This window comes from Mustela putorius, unplaced genomic scaffold (assembly GCF_011764305.1).
Source record: "Mustela putorius furo isolate JIRA1106 unplaced genomic scaffold, ASM1176430v1.1 tig00003913_pilon_pilon_pilon, whole genome shotgun sequence".
In the NCBI taxonomy this organism is placed as follows: Eukaryota; Metazoa; Chordata; class Mammalia; order Carnivora; family Mustelidae; genus Mustela; species Mustela putorius.
Genome location: NW_025422060.1, coordinates 11,828,326 through 11,850,758, shown reverse-complemented (window position 1 = coordinate 11,850,758; position 22,433 = coordinate 11,828,326). Strand labels below are relative to the sequence as shown.

The following is a 22,433-nucleotide window of genomic DNA, read 5'->3' as shown; positions in this document are numbered from 1 at the left end:
ATATTTATCCATTTTTTTATACACACACACACACACACACATACATATTCGCCACATCTTTTTTATCCACTCATCTGTTGGAGGACACTTGGGCTGCTTTTATATCTTGGCTGTTAAAAATAATGCTGATATAAACATAAGGGTACATACATTTTTTTTGACTCAGTGTTTTACTATTCTTTGGGTAAATACCCAGTACCGTGATTAGGGGATCATAGCGTAGTTCTATTTTTAACTTTTTGAGGAACCTCCATACTGTTTTCCTCAATGGCTACACCAGTTTGCGTTCCCAACAACAATGCATGAGGGTTCCTTTTTCTACACGTCCCTGCCAACAACCTGTCATTCCCTGTGTCTCCCAACTCTTACTAAATCTAAAATTCCGCAAGTTTTAACAAGGCCTCCAGGAAAGTTTAATGCACACTCAAGTTTGAGAACTACTGCTTTAGAAAATCTGAGAGAAACACAAAAGAGGTCACTTTCTTGATTCCCACCCCCATTCAGAAATGACCACGGTTAGGATTCTGAGTGTATTTCCTTCCGGTCTTGTCTCCATTCTTGTGTGTACATACTTAGCTGCATTTTTTTTTATTCATTTTCTATGTATGCATGTGAATACTTATGCTTTTTTTAAAAAAGTGCCATACTATGAGCTTTATAACCTGTTGTGTTCAGCTCAATATGAAGTCATGACCATTACCCTATGTCATTAAATTTTATTTGAAAATATTTTTAATCATTTGGCTACATAATGTGAGTGCTTATAATTTATTAACCAACCCCGTAGACATTTGAGTTGTTTCCAGATGTTGAGGAGGAACAAAAGCAACACTGAATTGAAAATTTCTATTCATAAATCATCGGGGATAACTGTGATCATTTCCTTAACATAAATTTATTACCAGGACGGAATTACTGGGTCAAACAGTATGAACACTTTTATAGCTCTTAATATATATTGCCAAATTACTTTTCCGTAAAGAGGTGCCATTTTGTTCTCAGACCAGCCATGTTGGCAAGTGTCTAATCCTGGAACCTCAGCCATCCTGGTAATTACAGTCCTTTTGAATATGTACCAATTTGATAAGAGGTTGTTTATGAACTGCAAGTGAACAGGATATAATATGATGTCTTCTATCTAGTCTTTGCATTCACTTACACTTCTGTGTTCAAAAGCATGAATGGGATATACTGTCTTGGATTTTTGTCTCTTAATGTTAAGGATGTTCATTTAGAAAGTTTACTTTGTTTAAATGCCTGCCACTTACTTCTTAAGCCTCCATATGTTTCAATGAAAGAGAGCTGCAGCTCTTCTGAAGGTGTGCTGGGCAACAAAAGGCACTGTGGTTGTGATGGTGAGTCCCATGTACCTTGGGCTTTAGGGAGGGGCTAAGGGCTAGAGGGCCTTCCAGGAAGAGAACAACAAACTGTTTCCATCTGTAGCAGCAAAAATCAATTACATAATGATATTATTAAAGCTTGCTGATGAGGGAGTTGTTGAAGGAACCTGAGATAGAATGTTAAGTAAATGCTAAACTGGCTGAAAAAAAAAAAACTTTAAAATTAGAACTGTGGCCATTCTGTATAGGTTTCTCTTACACAGCTCTGGTGAAGGCTGGTTTGTGATACCTTTCTCAATCCTATGAAAAGTTATGATACTGAAACTTAATCTTTGAACATACGTTTTATTTTGGTTTGTTGCATTAATCAGTAACTTCTCCTGGAGTCTGCAGGGGGACTTAAGCTCCCTTGGTGTTGACATTTCCAGCTTCCCAGGTGGTCAGAAGGATGTCCTGAACCAGGGAACTTGAGAGGCTGAGGGCGGGGAGGACAGCGAATGTCCCAGGGCACTCTGGGAACTGATGCCAGGAGGGTGCCCCAGGCTGCGGCCGTGTAGGGATCTTTCAGTCTTCCAGGAAGTGAAATCAGTGTCCCTAAAGTTGAACTTAACCCTTTTTCTGATCCCAGACCTTTGAGAAGCTTATGAACAGGGCCCCTTCTTCATAAGAGGGTCACCGTGTACATAATACTCACTGACTGTGCATTCAGTTTTGGGAGGTTATCAATTCCTTGAGCAAACCTGTTTTAGGCAAATTGCTTTGAAGTGTACATTTTCAGTCCTTTGCAGACTTCACTTAAAGTACTAATAATGAGAGGGGCGCCTGGGTGGCTCAGTGGCTTAAGGACTCTGCCTTTTTTGGCTCAGGACATGATCCCAGGGTCCTGGGATCAAGCCCTGGCATCGGGCTCTCTGCTCAGCGGGGAGTCTGCTTCCCTTTCTCTCTCTCTGCCTGCCTCTCTGCCTACTTGTGATCTCTGTCAGATAAATAAATAAATAAAATCTTTAAAAAAATAAATACTAGTAGTGAGAAGAGTATTTTATGTTTATATAGTGACTTCCAGTTTACAGAACCATTTTATAAACTTTTTGACTGCTGTCCAGAGTCCTGTCAGTCGGTACTATTATCCCTGCAGGGCAGCCAAGGAAACCAAAGCTCAGGAATAAAGAAAAACAAACAAACCCCCTCCCCCGCAAAACACAAAGATTTACCCAAAGGATCTGGGTCACAAAGTTTGTGAATGTTAGTCAGGATCAGGGGCCACGTCTTCTCGCCAGATCTCCTGAGCTTTTGTCTACACTTGATAGCATTATATAATACAATTTTGCTGGCAAGCAAAAATGAGATTACCTCTCCCATTTGAAAGAATGATTGGGAAATGCTGTGTGAACCGCAGGTTTAAAACGTGAATTATCTATTTAACATCCATTGAAGGAGACACTCAAGATGGGAGCAATTATGGGGGCGCATATGGGGGTTGCCTCTGCTCTGCTGGTGGGTACATCTGTTTACATGTGACTGAGGGCCCCTTGTTTCTGTGGGACCCTGGAGCACAGACATCAAACGGCCAAGAAGAACATCAGAGGGAAACGTGTGTAAAATGCTATTTTTCTTCATTGCGAAACGGGCTTCTGAACCCTTTTCCACAGGCATACACATAAATTAGATGCTGCTTTCTTTGGGGCCACTTGGCAGGGTATTTTTATTCTTTTTTTAATTTAAATTGTACTCTCCCCCCTGACTAGATCGGAAGGGCAACTGTTTGTTTAAGTAGGTATCCTAAAGCAGCAGTGCTTTGGGTGTATTAAATGACTAGAAAGCCTATTCTAAAAATGTGTTGCTGGAAAGGCTAAGCAGACAGTCGCCAGGATGACAGGGTGGTCTCGATTTCCCCCCGGAATCCTTGAGAGCTGTCCTGAGACGTCCCAGCTTACCGTGATTGCATTGATGATGCACAGAAGGGGAAACTCCTTTAGACCTAGATGCTCAGTCCGGCTCAGGCTTCCCAGACCATCCTCTCTAAAGCCTGGTGTTCACTGCAGTAGGACGATGCTGTTTTTAAAATAAGATGCCCTCCTTGGTGCTAATTAATGGGCCTCAGGTGTTTAGTTTTTTAAAAAGATTTTGTTTATTTCACAGAGAGAGAGATCACAGTAGGCAGAGAGGCAAGCAGAGAGAGGGGGGAAGCAGGCTCCCTGCCGAGCAGGGAGCCTGATGCAGGGCTCCATCCCAGGACCCTGGGATCATGACCTGAGCCAATAGCAGACTCTTAACCCACTGAGCCACCCAGGCATCCCAATGGGCCTCATGTATTTTGAATTTGTTTTTGGCCTTTCCTTGCAGCCCACTTTATTCTTTTTTAATTATAAAAATCATCCCTACTTGCAAGCACATAGAATTCTCAAAAGACAAAATGAAGAGTTTATCCTTTGTTCTGCTGGTCCAAATCCCTGTCCTGCCTTAACTTCCCTCTTTGAGGAAACCCACATTAATGATTTGATTTATGAGTCTTCTTCGTTTTCTTTCTCACATAAACATTTACTCATGCACATATATGTTATTTTTTTTTCAAAAATTAAATCATAACAAACTTAGAATACGCTTTTTTTTTTTTATTATTACACTGTAGACCTCTCAGTCAATGTATGCAAGAAAAACCTGTTCATTCGTGTTGATAACTATAGGGCTGGAACATTATTCTCCTCCTTACCTGTGGGTGAACATTCTGCTTGTTTGCAGTGTGTTATTACTACAAACATGTACTCTTACAATGTCAGCATTATTTTATGATCCTTACGAACCTTTTCCACTGAGTGAAGTGAGAAGGTAGGAACCTGTCATCTTCCATTCTTAGCTGCAATCATGTACTTCCATAATTAGCAGCATATATGTAGTAAAAAGAATTATAGAGATCTATGTGTAGGCTCTCTTTTTATGTATGGAGCAGCCCTAAACACAGCCTTTATTCTGTGCTGGAGTCATTTGTGGTTGCTTCTGTGTGTGCACTCGCTGAGGAACAGAGGTGATCTTTCAGCTGTCGTAGTATCCCATCTAGACCCCTTCCACAGAAAATCAATTACCTGCGTTTGGGCAAATCCAGTACACTAATGATAGACTACCCAATCAGCCATGGTTTGCTAGTTTTACCTTGTTAGACCATGGCCTTAGATTTCTGTGAGCGAGCCCCTGGCTTTGAGAGTGCCTTCATTTAGAAAGAACTCTATTTTGGAATTAGGAAGGGAGGGAATGTTGCTCTGATGATGTGAGAAATTTGCCCAGATCCTCTGGATTGCTTAGTATATGACAACTAATGTTTACTGGCCACATGGTTCAGGATTTGGAGTACTCGGAAAGAATTCTTAAACAGGGTGATTATGAAAATAACCAGCTTCCGTAAGTGAAAATGACCACGTTTATTAATGGGGCCGCCATTGCCTATTGCATTCGATCCCATTTATAACCAGCAAGGAGAAGGATTGTTTTGCATGATTTAGTGTTTACAAAATTATGGTCACACCACAAAGCTTACGATACTAGAGGCTCCGGAAGGAAGCATATGTGGTCCTTTTGCAGGTAATAAAATGGAAAATCCAATTTGCAATCGCAGAATACGGCCCTGAGTGATATATGACCTTCATAGCAGCATCGGTCAGGGGGTCACCGCTAATCACGGTGCCAGCTGCCTTCCCCTGTGGCCTGGGCCTCCCCACTGAAGACGGAGCAGAGTGAATCTGTGTCTGGGAGCCAGCCAGCGTGTCTGTAGATGCACCACTTTCTAGCTTATTAGATCCTCTTTGTCACAGTGCTTAATCCTGCTGCCTGATCCTTGTTAGAACACCACCAGCGTGCCGCTCGGGCTTCTAATCAAGGAGCTGGGTGAGGGCGTCTAACTAGACTCACTGAAGCGTGCGGCAGTGAGGGGGGACTGGGCCCTGACTGACAGCGGGCCGGGATGCTTCCCGCATGTTATTACTTAAAAGGGAACCTACCTCCGACAGCTGACAGATGAGCTCTGCCGCGGCAAGGGTAACTTGTTGCCGGACCTACATGAGGCGGGTGTCATCTTTTCACACAGTATCACGGCCTGGCTTTACTCTGATTATACGAAACCCCTTCTTGAAATGGCTGCATCCTGGCCCGGCGTGCCGCCAGGTAAGGAGTCCGGAGACACAGAGCTGGCTGGCCGGGGGGATTAGGGCTGCGCGGAGGCAAGTACCGAACTGGCCGCCAACGATGTGAAGTTGAAAGGCCAAGGAAGCACGTCCTGTTAGGTGGAGCCCGGTTATCGCTCTGAAGAGTCCGTGTCCGGCCGGACTCGTGCCACGCCCCTCTCTGTCACCTGCAAGAGTTGCCTGCCGTGAGATTGGCTGTGGATGCTAAACAGGGTTTTCAGGGGTCTCTGTTACAAAAACAAACAGCTTCAACTGCAGACCTGTCATTTGGAGGGTTTCTGCCCCAGGGAACCTGAATCTCTCTTCTCTAGTGACCTAGAGACACTTCCCCGTAGCCCGGGGAAGACCCGGGCATCTGATTCTGTAGCGTCATTCCATACCCAAGGGGGGTGGGGGAAGGTAACCCAGGCCCCCTCCCCCTCCAGTTGGAGCGCACAGACGAGTGTGAAGGGAGAGAAACAGAAGTGCTCCTGAAGATCCATCCTGTGGTCCTTTTCCCCAAAGGGTATGTGTCTAACCCACATCCGGTGTCCCCTGCATGCTCTGCTTAGCTGACGTCGTTAGCAGTCCTCTCTGCCTCTCTGTCTCCTTTGACAGCACTTAAATAGAGACATTGCTAGGGATTGACAGATTTCCGGGGGGTCAGAGGCTTCCGACAAAAGGGCCCAGAGAACACGGCTGACCTTTCTTGGCATTATTCCCCGAGCTCTGTCTTCCACGTGTGGCAGTCATGGAGCATGGAACTTCAGTACGTGATTTTCCGAGGATTACCACTAAAAAGGCTGCAGGCTTCACAAGAGGCTGTTAATAAGTTAACAAGAGGCTGTGTACATTCCCAAGTGGGTATGTAGGTTGTAGGTGGTAGAAAGCGGCGTGGCTTCCCCGCAGAAATATGCACCTGGACCTCAGGTTCAAAGCTGATCCATTACATTTGCTTTGCTTATCTCTACCTGTATTTTTGCATTCTTGGGACAACCCTTGGACCTTGGTGGAAGGGAGCTTGTGATACAGCCCAGGAAGGAAGAGAGTCCCCTTTCTCTCGCTGTCCCATGGACATTGTCTCCCTGAGCAAATTTAGAATAACAGCATGTGGTGGTGGTGGTGGTTGGGGTGGGGGATCCTTCCTTGAGCCTCTCCCTGGTCCATGGCGCTCTCACACTGACCCAGGGCCCTGAAAATACAGCATGGTGAGAAGTGCTCAGTGCTCCTACTTCCCTCCCCTCCTCCTCCTCCACCTCTTTTTCCACAAACCATAGTGTCCTTGTGATCCCAAAGTCTGAACCAAAGGTTAAGAGGAAAGCAATCCAGTTAATTCGTGATAGTGTATGAACGATGGGGAGTCCCGGATGTTCATCGGATCAGATTATATCCTTTAGAAATTCAGACTCTGTCCCTCAGTAGGGTTAACAATTTGGGGGAACAGGGAGGAAAGGTCTTTAGGTCAGAGTAGACGCTAAAAAGTACATCCCTGTGCTCAGGAATTGCTTTGCTTCCTTATGCAGTTCGTGCTTTTCATGACTTCTCTTCTTCGCTTAGCCACTTTGGAGTACATATATTTTTTCCAAATGTCTCTGTTATTTTTTTTTTTCATAGTCGATTTCATGCTGATGTCAGTGGGCATGCCTTAGAGGCTGGAAGATACGTAAGCACATGTTGTTTATTAGGTCAGTGTTTTAAGAGAGGTGTTCATCTTCTAGTGCCTCTACCCCCAACTTAGTGATTTGCTACACCATGGTTACTGATGTCTGGCTTGTGGCCCTTTCCCTCAATGACCACTAAGAACTGCAGGAAACCTATTCTGTGTGCATTTAACACAGGATGCTTAAGAAATACAGATTTTTTTTTTAAGAGTAACTTTTACATGGACAATTTTTTTTCAGACATTGTATTCGTTTTTAGGAAAAGTGGAAGTTGGGAAAAAAAATAAAGAGAATGATACAGAAGAGGACGAGGGCATAGAGTAGGGCAAAAAAGATCCTAAAAGAAGATAAGAATTACAGAGGAATTGAAAGGAGAGATCATTCTTATTCTTGCAAAGCTAAAAGCCCTCCCCAAATGAAGACAAAAATAAACAAATAGCCCATTGCCTATAAGGTCACAACTGAAGTAAGATACCCAGCTCAGCAGAGAATTTCTGCAGCTCTGGGATTTTCATTTGCCCTAGACTGTTTTCTGACTCATGGTTTAGAGAATAAAACCCATTAATTTACCAAATGATTTAGTATCTGACTAATGATGTTTAACCATTAAGATAAGGAAATTGACAATATTGATAATCTTGGAGAGAAATTTATCTGCTAATTTTTGTACTTAACACCGACAGATTCTAAGTAGCTTTGGAAAGATCATGATGAATTACTCACTGGTAATATTTGGTAGTATTAGTTTTCTTTAAAAGCATTTTATTAAATTGTAATCATTTTTATATTGGTCTTTTTTTTCTGAATAGAACAAGTTCATCTAACAAAGAAGATAGATTGAAGCTCTGCATTCTTTTAGGAAGAAATATTACATTATCTTCCCAGTAAAAATGTTTGTTCCTTTCTAAAGCCTAGATCAGCTGAGAAATTATGTGCTTCATGGCATACCTGCTCCCAGAACGTGTCCTCCTTATCTTGAGTTATCAGTTATGACAAAATTGGCAAGTAGAGTTTCAAAACAGGACAAACGTGGTACTTTGGATGTGTCTTGGGAAGAATGGTTGCTGGGTGTCTATGTTTATATAGCCTTGGCCTGCAGGCTGGGAGTCTGAAAATGAGCTTCCTCAGTAGGGCTTTTAGGGAAGGGCCTTTGGTGAGCCCCCCCACCCCCCGCTGGATAAACTGTATGCATCTCTGGTCTATAACCGCCCTGTTCCTGTCTCTTGTAGAGGCAAGTGTGCAATGAGAAGAAGCTCTTTCACATGTAGCCTTTTCCATTTTTTAGTATCCCAAGCAAACAAAAAAGGCAACGCCAATTAACATGATATTCAAATGGGTGGCGCTTACTCCGTTTTTTATGCTGCGTTCCTTAACCCATCCTTGGTTGATCTAGGAGATGTAACCTAATAGTTTCCCCAGACATTCTAGAAAGAATACGAGATTTAGAGTCAAAGCCTTGGGTTCAAATCCCCATTCCTAAGTTTTCAGATCTTGGACATGTTATTTAATTTTGTATGTTTCCATTCCATTTCTTCATCTATAAAATGCTGTCAGTGATTGACCTTAGGGATTGTTGGAGAATCAAATGAAGAAATGCTCCCCCCCACACACAATTGGTCAGCCTTTAAGTTTCTTATTTATTTATTTACGTATAATGTATTATTAGCCCCAGGGCTACATGTCTGTGAAACGTCAGGCATACACATTTCACAGCACTCACCATAGCACATACCCTCCCCTATCCCTCTTCTCCTACCCACTAGTAACCCTCAGTTTGTGGTTTTTTTTTTGTTTTTGTTTGTTTTTTTTTAAAGATTTTATTTATTTATTTGACAGACAGAGATCACAAGTAGGCAGAGAGGCAGGCAGAGAGAGAGAGAGAGAGAGAGGGAAGCAGGCTTCCTGCGGAGCAGAGAGCCTGATGCGGGGCTCGATCCCAGGACCCTGAGATCATGACCCGAGCCGAAGGCAGCAGCCCAAACCACTGAGCCACCCAGGCGCCCCAACCCTCAGTTTGTTTTGTGATATTAAGAGTCTCTTATGGTTTGTCTCCCTCCCAATCCCATGTTGTCACATTTTTTTCTTTCCTTACCCCCCCAAAACCCCCAACTTGTCTTCTCAGATTCCTCATATCAAGAGATCATATGATAATTATCTTTCTCTGATTGACTTATTTCACTTAGCATAATGCCCTCTAGTTCCATCCATGTTGTCACAAATGGCAAGATTTCATGTTTTTTGATGGCTGCATAGTATTCCATCATATATATATACACACCACATCTTCTTTATCCATTCATCTATTGATGGACATCTTGGCTCTTCCCATAGTTTGGCTGTTGTGGACATTGCTGCTATAAACATTCAGGTGCACATGCTTTTTAAAGGTAATAGGTCATCTGATAAGGATGTAGAGATGTGAATTTCTAGCATGACCATGTCAATGAGATTTGTTCAGTGCTGATTCCTTGATGTGCTTATGGTACCTGAGGAATGCAATAATAATTTTACCTGGACAGCATTCTTCCTTCACTCCTATTCTGCTTTGATGAATAGTGGTGTTGATTGGATTGGGTTTAGATCACGTTGGACAAATGGTGATGTGCGGTGTCAAGTAAAATTTCAGAAAGTTCTGATATGACTGTTTCTTTCAGTTGTGGATGGGCCATTTTTTTGTTTTTTTGGTTTTCTTTTCCTCTGTAACAAATACCTAGAAAAATACAGCATATGCTGCATTTACAAGAACTCCTTCCAGGTTTACTTCCTTTCTACCTTGACCCCCCCCCTTTCTTACGCCCTCTCTCCCTTCCTAATTTCTTGGGGCACTGTACTAGGACTAACATTGCTTTCTTACCACTGAGGACTTGAAATAACACATTTTTTAAAAATAAAATCAAATGATCCAAGAGATATTTGGTGTTGTGCCCTGGTTATTAGGCAGTACTTCTTAGATCTGATTTGTGTTGGATGAAATGAACTTCACCTTTTCCTCTTTCCTTCCGTCGTTGCAGGAAACTTGGATTTAACTGGTCAGAAGCAAGTGTTCAAAGCAGAGAACAATCCCTGGGTGACCCCAATTGCTGACCAGTTCCAGCTTGGCGTGTCCCATGTTTTTGAATATATCCGTTCTGAGACGTACAAGTAGTAAGTAGACTGTGATTCTTGAAAATAATAGGTTGTCGTTTTATAGTATTTCTAATTATACCATTTAAAAAATTATCATATGACATTATCGTATTGGTAGCAGTTAGCTTACAGTATTTTTAAATGTTTTATTAATAACCACATGTAATTTTCTCTTTTTTTATGGATGATTTTTAATTGACATTTTCAAAGGGAATTTATATCAAATTTGTTAAAAAAATGTTTTAAGGTATTAGTTGAATATTCAAGGCACTAACGAAATTCACCAGACACAGTAAGATCAGCATGTATTTTTTTCTCCTTTGAACGCAAAGAATAACAAATGTTATGAAGAAAATTGTTAAGCAGTTTATTTATAGAATCAGGAGCAACTACTAGGGGAGCATCATTCTATTCTTCAGAAGCTCTTACTCTAGCAAGATGGTAATCTCTCTCAGAGAAAAGGAAGGGGCAGAAAAAGAGAAAGAGGAATCCGCACACTTATGTCATAGCATCAGAATCCCTCAAGTCCTTGCCCTGGGGCAAGGGCAGCTTGTTGTGAGCCAGGCCTCCAAACCTTACTGTCTACCGCTGGTTCTTCCTCATTGTGTCCAGGTGGGCAGGCATTCTTGCACATCTCCGGGCTCTGTTGTTATATCTTCTGACATCATCTTCCCCTCATCCTACCCCACCCTCAACTGAAGGGATCATTCTTTCCTATGCTTCCATGACCCTTGATGCTGAAATCTGGTCTCTGCTAGTTCTAAGCAGATACAGAAGAGACTGAAAAAGAAAAACAGTCTACTTTAATCGGATTTTGTGTGCAGCCCCAACCTTTGAGAAGAGCTAGAGGATCTTTAAGGGTCACGTGCAGTCAGGAGTTTGCACTTGGGGGATCAGAACAAGGCCCCCCACTCAATGGCCTTGCTGAATCTGTGCTGGGTCAGTGGCTCAGGATTAACCAACAGGGCAGAATCCCTGCCTATACATGGCGGGCTGTGGTTCTGGAGCCCCCTTCCGTGTACCCTTGTATACGGAGCTCGTTATGGTCCTCTTTCCAGCGGGGAGAATCCCAGAGAAGATGAGCTGTGAGAAGCAATGGTGTTAAAACCAAACAGACTAGAATTGCTGACATGATATTGTATCCTCGTCTATGAAAGTGGCTTAAAACGTGGTTTAGTTTTCTTTTAAGATAATACCATGACATTTGCAATATATCTTAAACCTTACCTGTAAGACTAAAATGAGAGAAGTATAAGATGTGTTTTATTGTTTCATGAGCCACAGAATTATGTGCAATTATATATATAGTTTCTTTAAATATGAATATAGCTCAGCCTTGGAAATTTAGTTTGTTGTGAAAATGTCATTGCAAATTAGCGGCTTATTGTTCATTTTGTTCCTCTTAAATTGTTAATCATTGCTATCATACATTTTAGATGGCTGTCTAATTTTTTGTTAGTAAATGGCAATCTCCATGGATCTTGGTTTGTAGGTTATCTTTTTAGAAAATGTCTGCATACATTTTAACATGCAGAAAAATCTACAAGCAGGTTTTTTTTTTTTTTGACTGAGAACTGGGCGAAACACTTTTTTATTCTGGCTAATGATCTTTTGTTTTATTATCCATTAATTTATAATGTATAACATATTAGAATATGTGGCATATAAAAGCCCTTCTAATTGTAATTTCATTTTAAAATATTCATTTGTGAATTTATGGATATTGTATTACCTTGCAGTCATTATTAGTCATTATTACAACTAATCACCATTATACACTATTTATTATATATTATAAACTATTTCTGGTTGTTTGAACATGGTTAGGATTTCGGATGAATGAGGTTCTTGCCTTCACTGAGTTAATTGTTCGGTTATTCGAAAGGGAGTATATGGCATGACAGTTTTATCAGGAACATGTCTGTTGGCTGTAGCCATCTCTCTCTAGTTTTGAGGATCAGAGTAATTTAAACAATTTGCCCACCCGCTTACTTTTTGATTTCCTCCTGGAGACTGATATTATCTTCTTTTTTTTTTTTAAGATTTTATTTATTTTATTTGACAGAGAGAGAGATCACAAATAGACAGAGAGGCAGGCAGAGACAGAGGGGGAAGCAGGCTCCCCGCTGAGCAGAGAGCCCATACGGGGCTTGATCCCAGGACACTGAGATCAAGACCCGAGCCTAAGGCAGCGGCTTAATCCACTGAGCCACCCAGGCGCCCCTGATACTATCTTCTAAACAGTGACATGAACATTCAGAAGCTTAAATAAGCATAGGAGAGTTGTTGACCCCTTTTAGGGGGACAGGTTAGTACCCCGTTCACTGCTTTTAGAGGAGTCTTCGGGAGCCTCCGCGGGGAGGATACACTTGCTGTGACCTCCTCAAGGGCAGGGCCCCTCGGCAAATTCCCTCGGGGTTCTCTTCTCTCCTCCTTGGGAAAGAGAGGTGTTCGCTGTTCCCTGTTTCAACTTTCTGCCCTTCACCCATCGCCCCGTGGTAGCTGTGCTCACTCCGTCATTACCAAACATAACTAGCCAAACACATGGACTATTAACTAGGTAAGACACTAAGTCAGACTCTTAATATTAGGCTTTTTTATTAAAAAAATTACCCAAAAAATTTTATAAAAATTTTTTTATAAAAAATTTATTAAAAAATGGTGGCATTTTTGTATAAAATTTTTTTTATAGAATTTATTTATTCATTTGACAGAGATCACAAGGAGGCAGAGAGGCAGGCAGAGAGAGGGGGGGGGAAACAGGCTCCCTGCTGAGCAGAGAGCCTGATGCGGGGCTCGATCCCAGGACCCTGGGATCATGACCTGAGCCAACGACAGAGGCTTTAACCCACTGAGCCACCCAGGTGCCCCGTATAAAAATTTTTTATACAAAAATGCCACCATTATGTTTCACTGAATTTTAACATGTGAAGTACTCTTTTATGTGAATAGCTGTGTATTGCCATAGCCTTCTGTAACTAGAACCCAACTTAATTCTTTAATTTTTTTCTTTTTTAAGTAGCTCCTTCCTAATCAGAGGACTTGTAGCATAAAGTTGTGCACATGATGACTTTTAAGGAGGCATTTTATTCAATACACTCCCATTTTTCCGGAAAAGCCAATTTCACATTCAGTTCCTTCATCTTAGGTATTCTGTTCTAAAAGCTGCAGTTTCTATTCTTCGCTTTCTTACAACTGTTTCTATAAGCCACATATACCCCTTCCAATAACAGATCCTTTTTTTACATATTGATCTTCAGAATACCAAGAAAGCATATTTTAATTTTGCTTTGGCCCTTAAGTAGCTGATGAATCGCCTTCCTTTTTTGCCATTTTTTCTAACCAGTTGCCTCCTTACCTAAGCGAGGTCAGTAAAGAACGTACTGGCTTGCTTCCTTTTCATCCGCGTCTGTGGTCGACTTTCACAGCGACCTTCATGTTCCAAGCACATCCTTGGAGGCCTTCTGAGTCTAGAGCAGCAACGGGCAGAGAAGATGGATGGTCCGACTTCCAAGAGGGGATGTGGACATTTGAATCAAAATAGTGAAATCAAGGTGCAGGAAGAATTCAAACGCTCTGAGATGATCTGATGTGGTGAAGACAGGAACTGGTGCACTTGAGCTGGGAGGAGCCGTGGCTAGGTGTGGCCGGGAGTGTGTCAAGGTGTCATTTTTCAGGGGCTGGTTCCGTTGAGTCCACTTGGGGCATCCATCACGTCCTCCTCATCATTTCTCAGGTGGAGACTGCGTTTTGTCCATTTATCATACATTCCGCAAAGGGAACATATTGGCTGGTGTCACTGCACTACCCATTCATTATGTTACCCCCTCTATTCGAGTACGGTCATTGGTCGGTCAGGTTGTTGAAGAGCAAACCCTACGAGGGCATTAGCATTTTCTGTCTGTGGTCAAGCTATCGGGTCACCCCTTAACTCTGGATTTGGTGCTGGTTCTCTTGCGTGACCACCCTTATCTCTGTAAAGCAGAATTGGGATCAAATAGTCACCACTTGTTAAGTTTCCAGAAGGTAGATTCCCCCCCCCCCCACTCCCCAGAAGGAGAAGTCAGATTAGAGTCAGGATCCTTGACAAGATGCTTTGTGAAAGGGAGTAACTCAGACTTTTCACATTTCCATCAAGGAAGGTGGATAGGAACTACAAGCCATTTTAAAAGCTGACATGTTAACTCTTAACAAAAGGCGAGGTTTGACAAATGTTCGGCTGAAAATGTGCCGGTTGAAAGAGGCATTTGGAAAGCAGGCATCCTCATGAAGGCTGCAATTTGCGAAGCATGGTGGTCCTAAAGCCTCATTTCCAGAGCGACATCACTCAGAGAATGCTTCCCCGTCATTCTTCCCGCCCTGGGACTTGCTTTTGTCTCTAGGGATAGGCGCCACAGTCACTCACATTTTTATTTTCTTCTTTAATCTTGAATGAAGACCAGCCTTATGATTATTCACGCCAGTTAGTGGAAACATTTTCACAAAGCAACACTTGGCGAGTGGTGGGCCATGATGAGAAAAATGCCAGCAATTTCTTTTTGCTAGAAATCTAGCAAAATAAGTCATCCTGTTTGATTTGTAAGAAGCATGACTTTTGTTTGCTGGTGATTGTCTCTGAACTTATTTCCCTGGCACAGTTCAAACTAAGAAATGTTTTCTTTTTTCTGGCTGCATGCAAACCTGTGTATGGGCTATGGCGGATGTAAATGGGCCTTTCTTAAACAGCTTGCATATCCTGTAATGGCTGCCGCTTCAGTGACCTAGAAGACCCTCGAATAACCAATCTATCTGGTCTACCAAAAGGCCGCGGCATTTCAAACCTAGTAGGTGATCCCTTCATTTTGAGACCATTCTTTCTGGAAGGAAATCCCGTTCAACAAAGCTCTCCAAACCTTATTATTTTCTGCTGAAGTATAAATGGATGCACAGAACTAGCAGATGGTTTTATAAATATCACAGAAGGATGAAGGAGAGGGTTAAACTTCCAGGACCTTTCTAGCAGTTAGTGAATTTTACTTAGTGACACAGGAAGGCAGGAAAAATGTAGACTTCTCATTCATTACTGTATCTGAAAATAGCTCAAATTAAGCCAGAGAAAAACAATATTTCTTTACAGTAGACATGAAAATGAAGATCCAGGGTTGTTGTTTTTTTTTTTCTCCCTAAAGCTTTGAACATAAAATACTGTTTTTATCTTTAAAAGTTGACTGTGTACTGGGTTCCTGGTAATTTATATTCCTTTATAGGTGTTCCATATGTATATTTCCATCCTTTCCTAAGTTGATAAATGTATTATCACATTTCCTCCATAAGACAAAAAATAAGATTCAAACTTCTGACGGCTCCGGATCCATTTGCATGCAAATATGTTGCATTGACCTAACATCGCTAAGAAATAGCAAAGAGGAGAAGGAAACCCATAAGGTATATTTTGGGTGGAATTGTGTCATATCCCTTATCTGATGCTTATTTTCATTGGTAAAATGGCACAGCGTTCCTTTTTCTCCAGATAGTGTGTTACCAGCACAAGGAGTTGAGACATGTTTATTCCACTGCAACAGACCTCAGTCAGGACAAGTAATATCAGCTGTGGGTCTTTGACATTCACCTTGAGCTGTTCGTTCCCTTGGTAAATTATTACCTCCCTCTTAAAGGAAGGAGACGAAAACAGATTGCGTGAAGAAGAGTACATAACAATTTTGTCTCTCTCCCAAGTTTTCTGGATAGATTGCTTCATGTAATTTACATTTGAAAGGATCTTTGCTTTTCTGCTGCTAACTTGTTGAACATGGTTATTCGGGTATGCTTCAGAGGTAATTAGTATTTTTCTGTTGTCTTGGTGCATGTTCACCATTTTCTTGATACATCAAGTTTTTATATGCTCTTTGAAGCTTTATTTTTCTATAATTCTGTAGCTTGTGCAAAATAGTCCCGTTTTTTAAATGGAAAGTGCATCCCATTCGACATGGCCAGTGCACCTGGGTTCCGGAAGAGTCGCAGTAGGGAACCTCCCCCTCCCCCGTCACAGTAGGGAACCTCCACCCCCTAAACCTCTAAAGGTCTAAGGCGAAACCCTGCCGGGGTTTAAAAACCAGCTTCACGGGGCTACCCGGTATTTCTGAAAGCATCCAGGAAGCCCCATCTTACATATATTCTGAGATTTTTTTTTTTTACTCGGACTTGGATACGTAATGCAGATTGGAGAAGCTTCCCTCACCTGTCCACATTCACCGTGGTCCTCCGGTGTGGTCACAGCCCAGCCACCTGCTGCTGGCCTGCCAGCTCTGTGGGAACAGGGTTGGTCAGGTTTGACCATTGAGCAGAAGCTCTGTCAGTGCATCTGCTTTTTATCCAGCGACTAGTGTACTTACATTAAAAAGTTGAGAATACATTGAGAATAAATGGGGAAAAAAACCACAACTTCCACAAGAAAAGGAGAAGAGTGATGTTTATCCTGAACCTCCTACTTTTACATACTATGATTTTTTTTTTTTTTTTTTTTTTTTGACAGACAGAGATCACAAGTAGGCAGAGAGGCAGGCAGAGAGAGAGGAGGAAGCAGGCTCCCTGCCGAGCAGAGAGCCCGATGCGGGGCTCGATCCCAGGTGCCCAGGATCATGACCTGAGCCGAAAGCAGAGGCTTTAACCCACTGAGCCATCCAGGCACCCCAACATACTATGATTTTGAAGAGCAGAACAATCCTGTCCTCCCTCTGCACCTGGTATCGACTTGTATGTTGACGGTCAGGCATGCATTGAGCCTCTTGAGCCTCTCTTGTATTGCTAGAGTGTAATGTACAGAGTGATTGGCTACAGTATCAATTTAAAGTAAATAGAATATAATTTGTTCACTTGACAGAAGAAAATCAGCATAGGCTAGAGTCAGCCTGTGCTCTAAAAAGGAAATGTGTCATATTACTTCCTCTGCAGGGGCTATTAAGAGTTCCATTTTTAGATGAGACTTACTTGATATAATTATATTGAGCTATTGAGTATTGACCTCCTCAATGAAATGAAATTGATCAGCCCTGCATATTGACAACTTTTTTTTTAACTCCCTGTCATCTTAAAGTTCAGTGCTCGATGCTTTCAGTCCTGCTAAAATGAGTTATTGGATGTATTTACAGTTTTTATTTGAGAGATAAATTAATAAGTGGCACTTTTATAATAAAAAAACCTGTGATTTCTATTCTCTACACAGTAATATTTTATTACATGCTGGCTTTTTATTGAGATCAGGTCTCTTATTATGGTCAAGAATTAGAGGGTTTTGAGGGGGTGGTTTTGGTAATTTTTAGCAGTTCAGGGTTCTTCCATGCTATCAGATATTCTGACTTAGAATGTATTCTATGAAAGGACTTTCACTCAGCTTTTTCAGATAAAAAGCTCAGCTGTGAGTTACATTCATAGGCATCTGTTGATGTTATAGTTTATTTGCCAACCATTAAGGAAACCACTTGACATATTTTATCCTGTTGTGTTTGTATAGTATCTCATATGTATTTTCAAGACTCATGGTATAAAATTTTTCCCATCAAGAATTCCATTCTGATAGTTAATTTTTAAGTAGTTTCACCTGGAACATATGCTGTAACATTACCTTTAGATTGTACATAGTTCTGATTCTTCATCCAATTTGATAATGTATATTCAGAGAATAAATAATCGTTCTGGTTCTGGTTGTTTTATGTCAGGTTTCTGAGTAAGTACATGGCTTTTTCTTTTTCTTCCTGCTGATAGCTAGTTTTGTCCAAGTTTTGCTGTCTAAGCCACCCAGCAGAAATTCATTGTGTCAGGGTTCTAGAGCCTGGAAATCTAAGATTAAGAAGTGGGTGGGGTTGGGGGTTTTTTTCGGACAGAAGGATCTATTTCAGGCCTTTTTGCTTGGCCTGTAGATGGTCACTTTTTCCCTGTGTCTTTTCACATCATCTTTGTTGCTTGTGCATCGCTGCCTACATCCAAATTTCCCATTTTTTTTTTTTTTTTTAAATCTTTTTTTTTTTAATATTTTATTTATTTATTTGACAGAGAGAGATCACAAGTAGACAGAGAGGCAGGCAGAGAGAGAGAGAGGGAAGCAGGCTCCCTGCTGAGCAGAGAGCCCGATGCGGGCCTCGATCCCAGGACCCTGAGATCATGACCTGAGCCGAAGGCAGCGGCTTAACCCACTGAGCCACCCAGGCGCCCCCAAATTTCCCATTTTTATAGGGACACAAATATGATCACATTCCAAGGTGCCTGGGGCTAAGGCTTCAAATAAGTGAGTTTGGGAGTAGAGAGGGGTGCAGTTCAACCCATAACACTGTTACTCGGATGCCCAGAAATAGCATTCTGTCCTCTATCCACGTGTTCCGCCTCTTTACGCTTTTCCTCCGCAGCCCCCATAACTTCACGGTAGGCATATTTTCTTTATTAGCAAATATGTTTGAATAACTCTCTGAGACTTGGTCCACTTCCCTCCCCCATGCCTTTCCTAATATGCTTGGCTTCTGGAGTTCGCTGTTCCTCCAAAGCATGCAGATTCACTCCTGTTTGGACACGGGATAGGCTCTTGTGCCTGATAGAGGAGTCAGTGTTTTTATTTCTGATCTTTTTGCAGTGGACCATATCAAAACAAACTGGTTAGGATTTAAGGGTCCCATGGGACTGAAGGGCGCCTAAGAAAGCCCTCTGTTCTGTCCTATTTGGCTAGAGAATTCAAGAAGGGAGGGTTACATTGAGCATCAACTGTTGGACTCCATGCTGTTTCTGCCACAAGAATCTTCTAGAAGGAAGATGCTGTGCAGAAGGCCTTTGTGCCTCCTGTCTGCTTCATATGCCACGGGACCCACGCTAGCAGGTATGGGATCTTCTCCCTGGGACTTTGTGGTCCTGAGTGGTAGCTACTGGCATGTTACTCAGTAAGGGGTGAGAGATTTCCTCTCTCATGTTAGAGTTCCAGTTACCACATCTGGAGCCCTGACAACTTTGTTACATTTTTCGTACCTTATCTCTGTAGTCTTAACAGGCAAGACTGAGACTACTAATGACAGGGCAGTAGATTACAGAAATAAAGACTATGTTTATTTATTCCCAGGGCAGGGAATTCTATTCTCATGTAATTAAGGTGGTTTGCTTTTCCAGCAGAGAGAGAGGCATCAGAGATGGAATGCCTATTTTCATGTGACGCCCCATGGCATAAAGACACAGGCACACTGTGCTCTGACGGTCTGCTCTTAGTGTATGTCCTGGTCCTCGAGGTGGGCCTCAGGTCTCAGTTCCGTCGGTGGCAAACAGCCTCTTCATACCCATGCTCAGCTTCCCCATCTCAGAGATTCAAACTAGATCATTTCCAAGTTGCCCCAGCAATGATATCTAATTCCGATTTATTTTTTTTTCTGGGAAACATGTTTTGTTATCTTATATTAGTCCATTCCTTTTTTTTTAAATTTAGTTTAATTCCTGAATTTGCCCCCATATGGACTTACTTCATTGATTTCTTTTTTTAAGGCAACGAAGGATGATGATGACCCTGAATATAAATTGTTACAGGAAAATGGATACAAGATAAAATTACCAGATCAACCTTTTTATTCTATATTTTATGGAATACCTAATATATGTTTGGCAGTAACTTATTCGTACACATGAATTCCTGACACTTTCGATTCTTCAGACTTATTAATCAGTGTAGTCAGCACCAGAGCAATTTTATGAGACTTACCAGTCATCAAAAATTTATTATCAGATAAATCAAAGAAACAACGAGCATCTTAATAGGGTAGAGAAAGTGGCATGTAAAGGATCGTTTAAGACTGTGCGTTTTGTCGGTCGTGTGTTATATTTACAATGCCGTATTAGAGAACTTACTTATAATTTCATGCAAAGGGTCAGCAGGGTGATCATTAGTGTCTTAGGTGGAAACTCTTCCCTTTGTTTTTCTCCAGTAGAATATTTTGTTGGGTATAACTGGAGGACAGAGGATGTCACGTAGACAGAAGGTAGGACACCTCATGTTGGAACGTGAAGTGTGTAGCATCTGTTTTAACCTAGGATCTCCATTTCCTTTGGAATTCTATTACAGTTGTACTCCAAAGTTAAGAATTCGCAAGTTCTGTCCTTCCGTTTGGGATGAGATTGCTGAATTTGAGCTCTTGGAAGTGGCATGGGGGAACAGCAGTCGGCAGACTGCCTCCCTTGTGGATGGGCTCCGTGTGTGCCTTCTGAGAACTGAGACTCAGGCTTAGGTCTCTTGTGTTCTTGGCACTGCTCCTGACACCATTCTGAAGGAGTCACAGAAGACTGGATCTCTCTCCTGTGGGATGAGCTGTTTGGAGGGGAGCTTTTCCATCACCCGAGCCCTGTCCTGAGTGTACCAGACCCTCACTAGTCTCTAGGATGGAAGGATCTTGGCCGAGGTCCAAGGGAGGGCTAAGCTTCCACTGTGGAGCTTCTAGACAGATCCACTGGGAAAGACAAAGCTGGGTTATTTACCATCAAACATACAAAATGTGCCTGCCCACCTCCCGTCTCCTTAAGTGCTCTTCTCTCTGCCTGGAATGTTCCGTTTTCCCTTATTTACCTATTGAAAGCCCACGTGTTCTTCAAGTACCAAATACTGCTTCCTTAGACCTTTTTTCTGAATATTTCCCTGTCGCCCAGGTTTTCCAAGTCCCTTTTATCATTTTTCTTCAGAACCTTTACCTTTCCTTTTAATACTAATAGTCACCAGTTACTGAGCATTGACCATGTGATAGACACTGTGGTCAGCTCATTATGAATGCTGTTTATCATTTTATAACATAGTATTTATATCTGTGAATAATGGTCTTTATTTGGTGGGGCGGGGGAAAGGGAGCTGAGTACATGTTTTCTCTCCCTTAAGAGGCTGTAATCTTTTTGAGAGCAATACTCAAGATTCCTACAAGCCTGGGCTTCGCCTGTGCATGCCCCTGATGTCTTATATAAATGACCTGTCTCACGCGGAGGAGCCACTGACAGGTTGCCCTGATTTCTGAGAGAAATCACAAAAGAAAAAACAGAAACCATTCCGGCCTCTAGGGTTGACCAAGTTGTATTTTGTATGTGTGTGTGTGTGTGTGTTTTGCCGTGCCCAGTAAGCAACAGCCAAAACATTAAAATGCATTCTCAAAATACAGTATTGAAGATGACGTCTTCACATTAGTCTTTCACCGTATAGATCTCCGCTTTTTTACCATACTTCTCCCAGATTAGAAATGAATTGTTTTTTAATGGCAAATCAGTGAACTGTGTTCGAAAGTGAGCCCTTCCTCTCAGAAATCCGCAGACTCCATGATGGCCTTGTTAAGGGAGTGTGTATGTGTTACAGATGTTGTCTCTCTTTGTGAGAGAGACTTGGGATACTGGTGTGGGTGGTTATCTCTAGGGAAGGAACCTGGGTGGTTAGAGGCTTGGAGGGCGGCCATACTGTCCTTGCTGTTTAGCCTTCGGTACCTGTTGAATGTGCTGTTTTGTACACATACTCACTACTTAATAGAGTGTTTACAAACCACAGAAGAACCGGTAGGGCCCTTGAAGTTAAGAAACCACAAAGACTAGCGGTATATAGGCATACCATGTTTTATTGCACTTTGCTTTATTGTGCTTCTCAGATGGTGCGTGGTTTTTAAACATTGAAGGCTTGGGGCGGCTCGTTGGTCTACTGGGATGATTCTCGCTTTGAAGGCTTCTGGCAGGCCCGTGTCAAGCTAGTCTTTTGGTGTCATCTTTCAAGTAGCATTTGCTCATTTCTTGTGTCTGTGTCACGTTTTGGTAATTCTCCCCATATTTCAAGCTCTTGCATTGTTGGTATATTTCTTTTTCTTTTTAATTATTTTTATTAACATACAACATATTATTTGCCCCAGGGGTACCAGTCTGTGAATCGTCAGGCAGTGCATACCCTCCCCCGTGTCCATAACCCAGCCACCCTGTCCATCCCCCTGTTGGTATATTTCTGATGGTGACCTGTGATCAGTGATCTTTGATGTTACTAGTGTCATTGCTTTAGGCCCCCACAGGTTGTGCTTCGGTAAGACAACAGACTTTACGGGTGGACGTTGTGTGTTCTGGCTGCTCCATGGACTGGCTGGTGCCCTGTCTCTCCTGCTGCTCAGGCCTCCCCTTCCTGAGACACAGCTGCCGTTGGGGGTAAA

General features: G+C 42.2%; 1 protein-coding gene across 5 annotated transcripts in view; it reads left to right on the top strand.

The window, feature by feature from the left end:
• The window catches only part of RSU1 (Ras suppressor protein 1), a 200,208-nt gene that overhangs the window by 93,598 nt on the left and 84,177 nt on the right, over positions 1-22,433 (top strand). For 4 of the 5 annotated variants that reach the window (XR_006603361.1, XM_013058890.2, XM_045069192.1 and 1 more), the window contains one exon: positions 10,164-10,296. The exons of the other annotated variant lie outside the window; for it this stretch is intronic. Coding sequence is in view for 3 of the 4 variants with exons in the window: in XM_013058890.2 (XP_012914344.1) it covers positions 10,164-10,296 (133 nt within the window). In the remaining variant the exon portion in view is untranslated. The remainder of the gene's footprint in view (positions 1-10,163; positions 10,297-22,433) is intronic. 5 annotated transcript variants of the gene reach the window in all.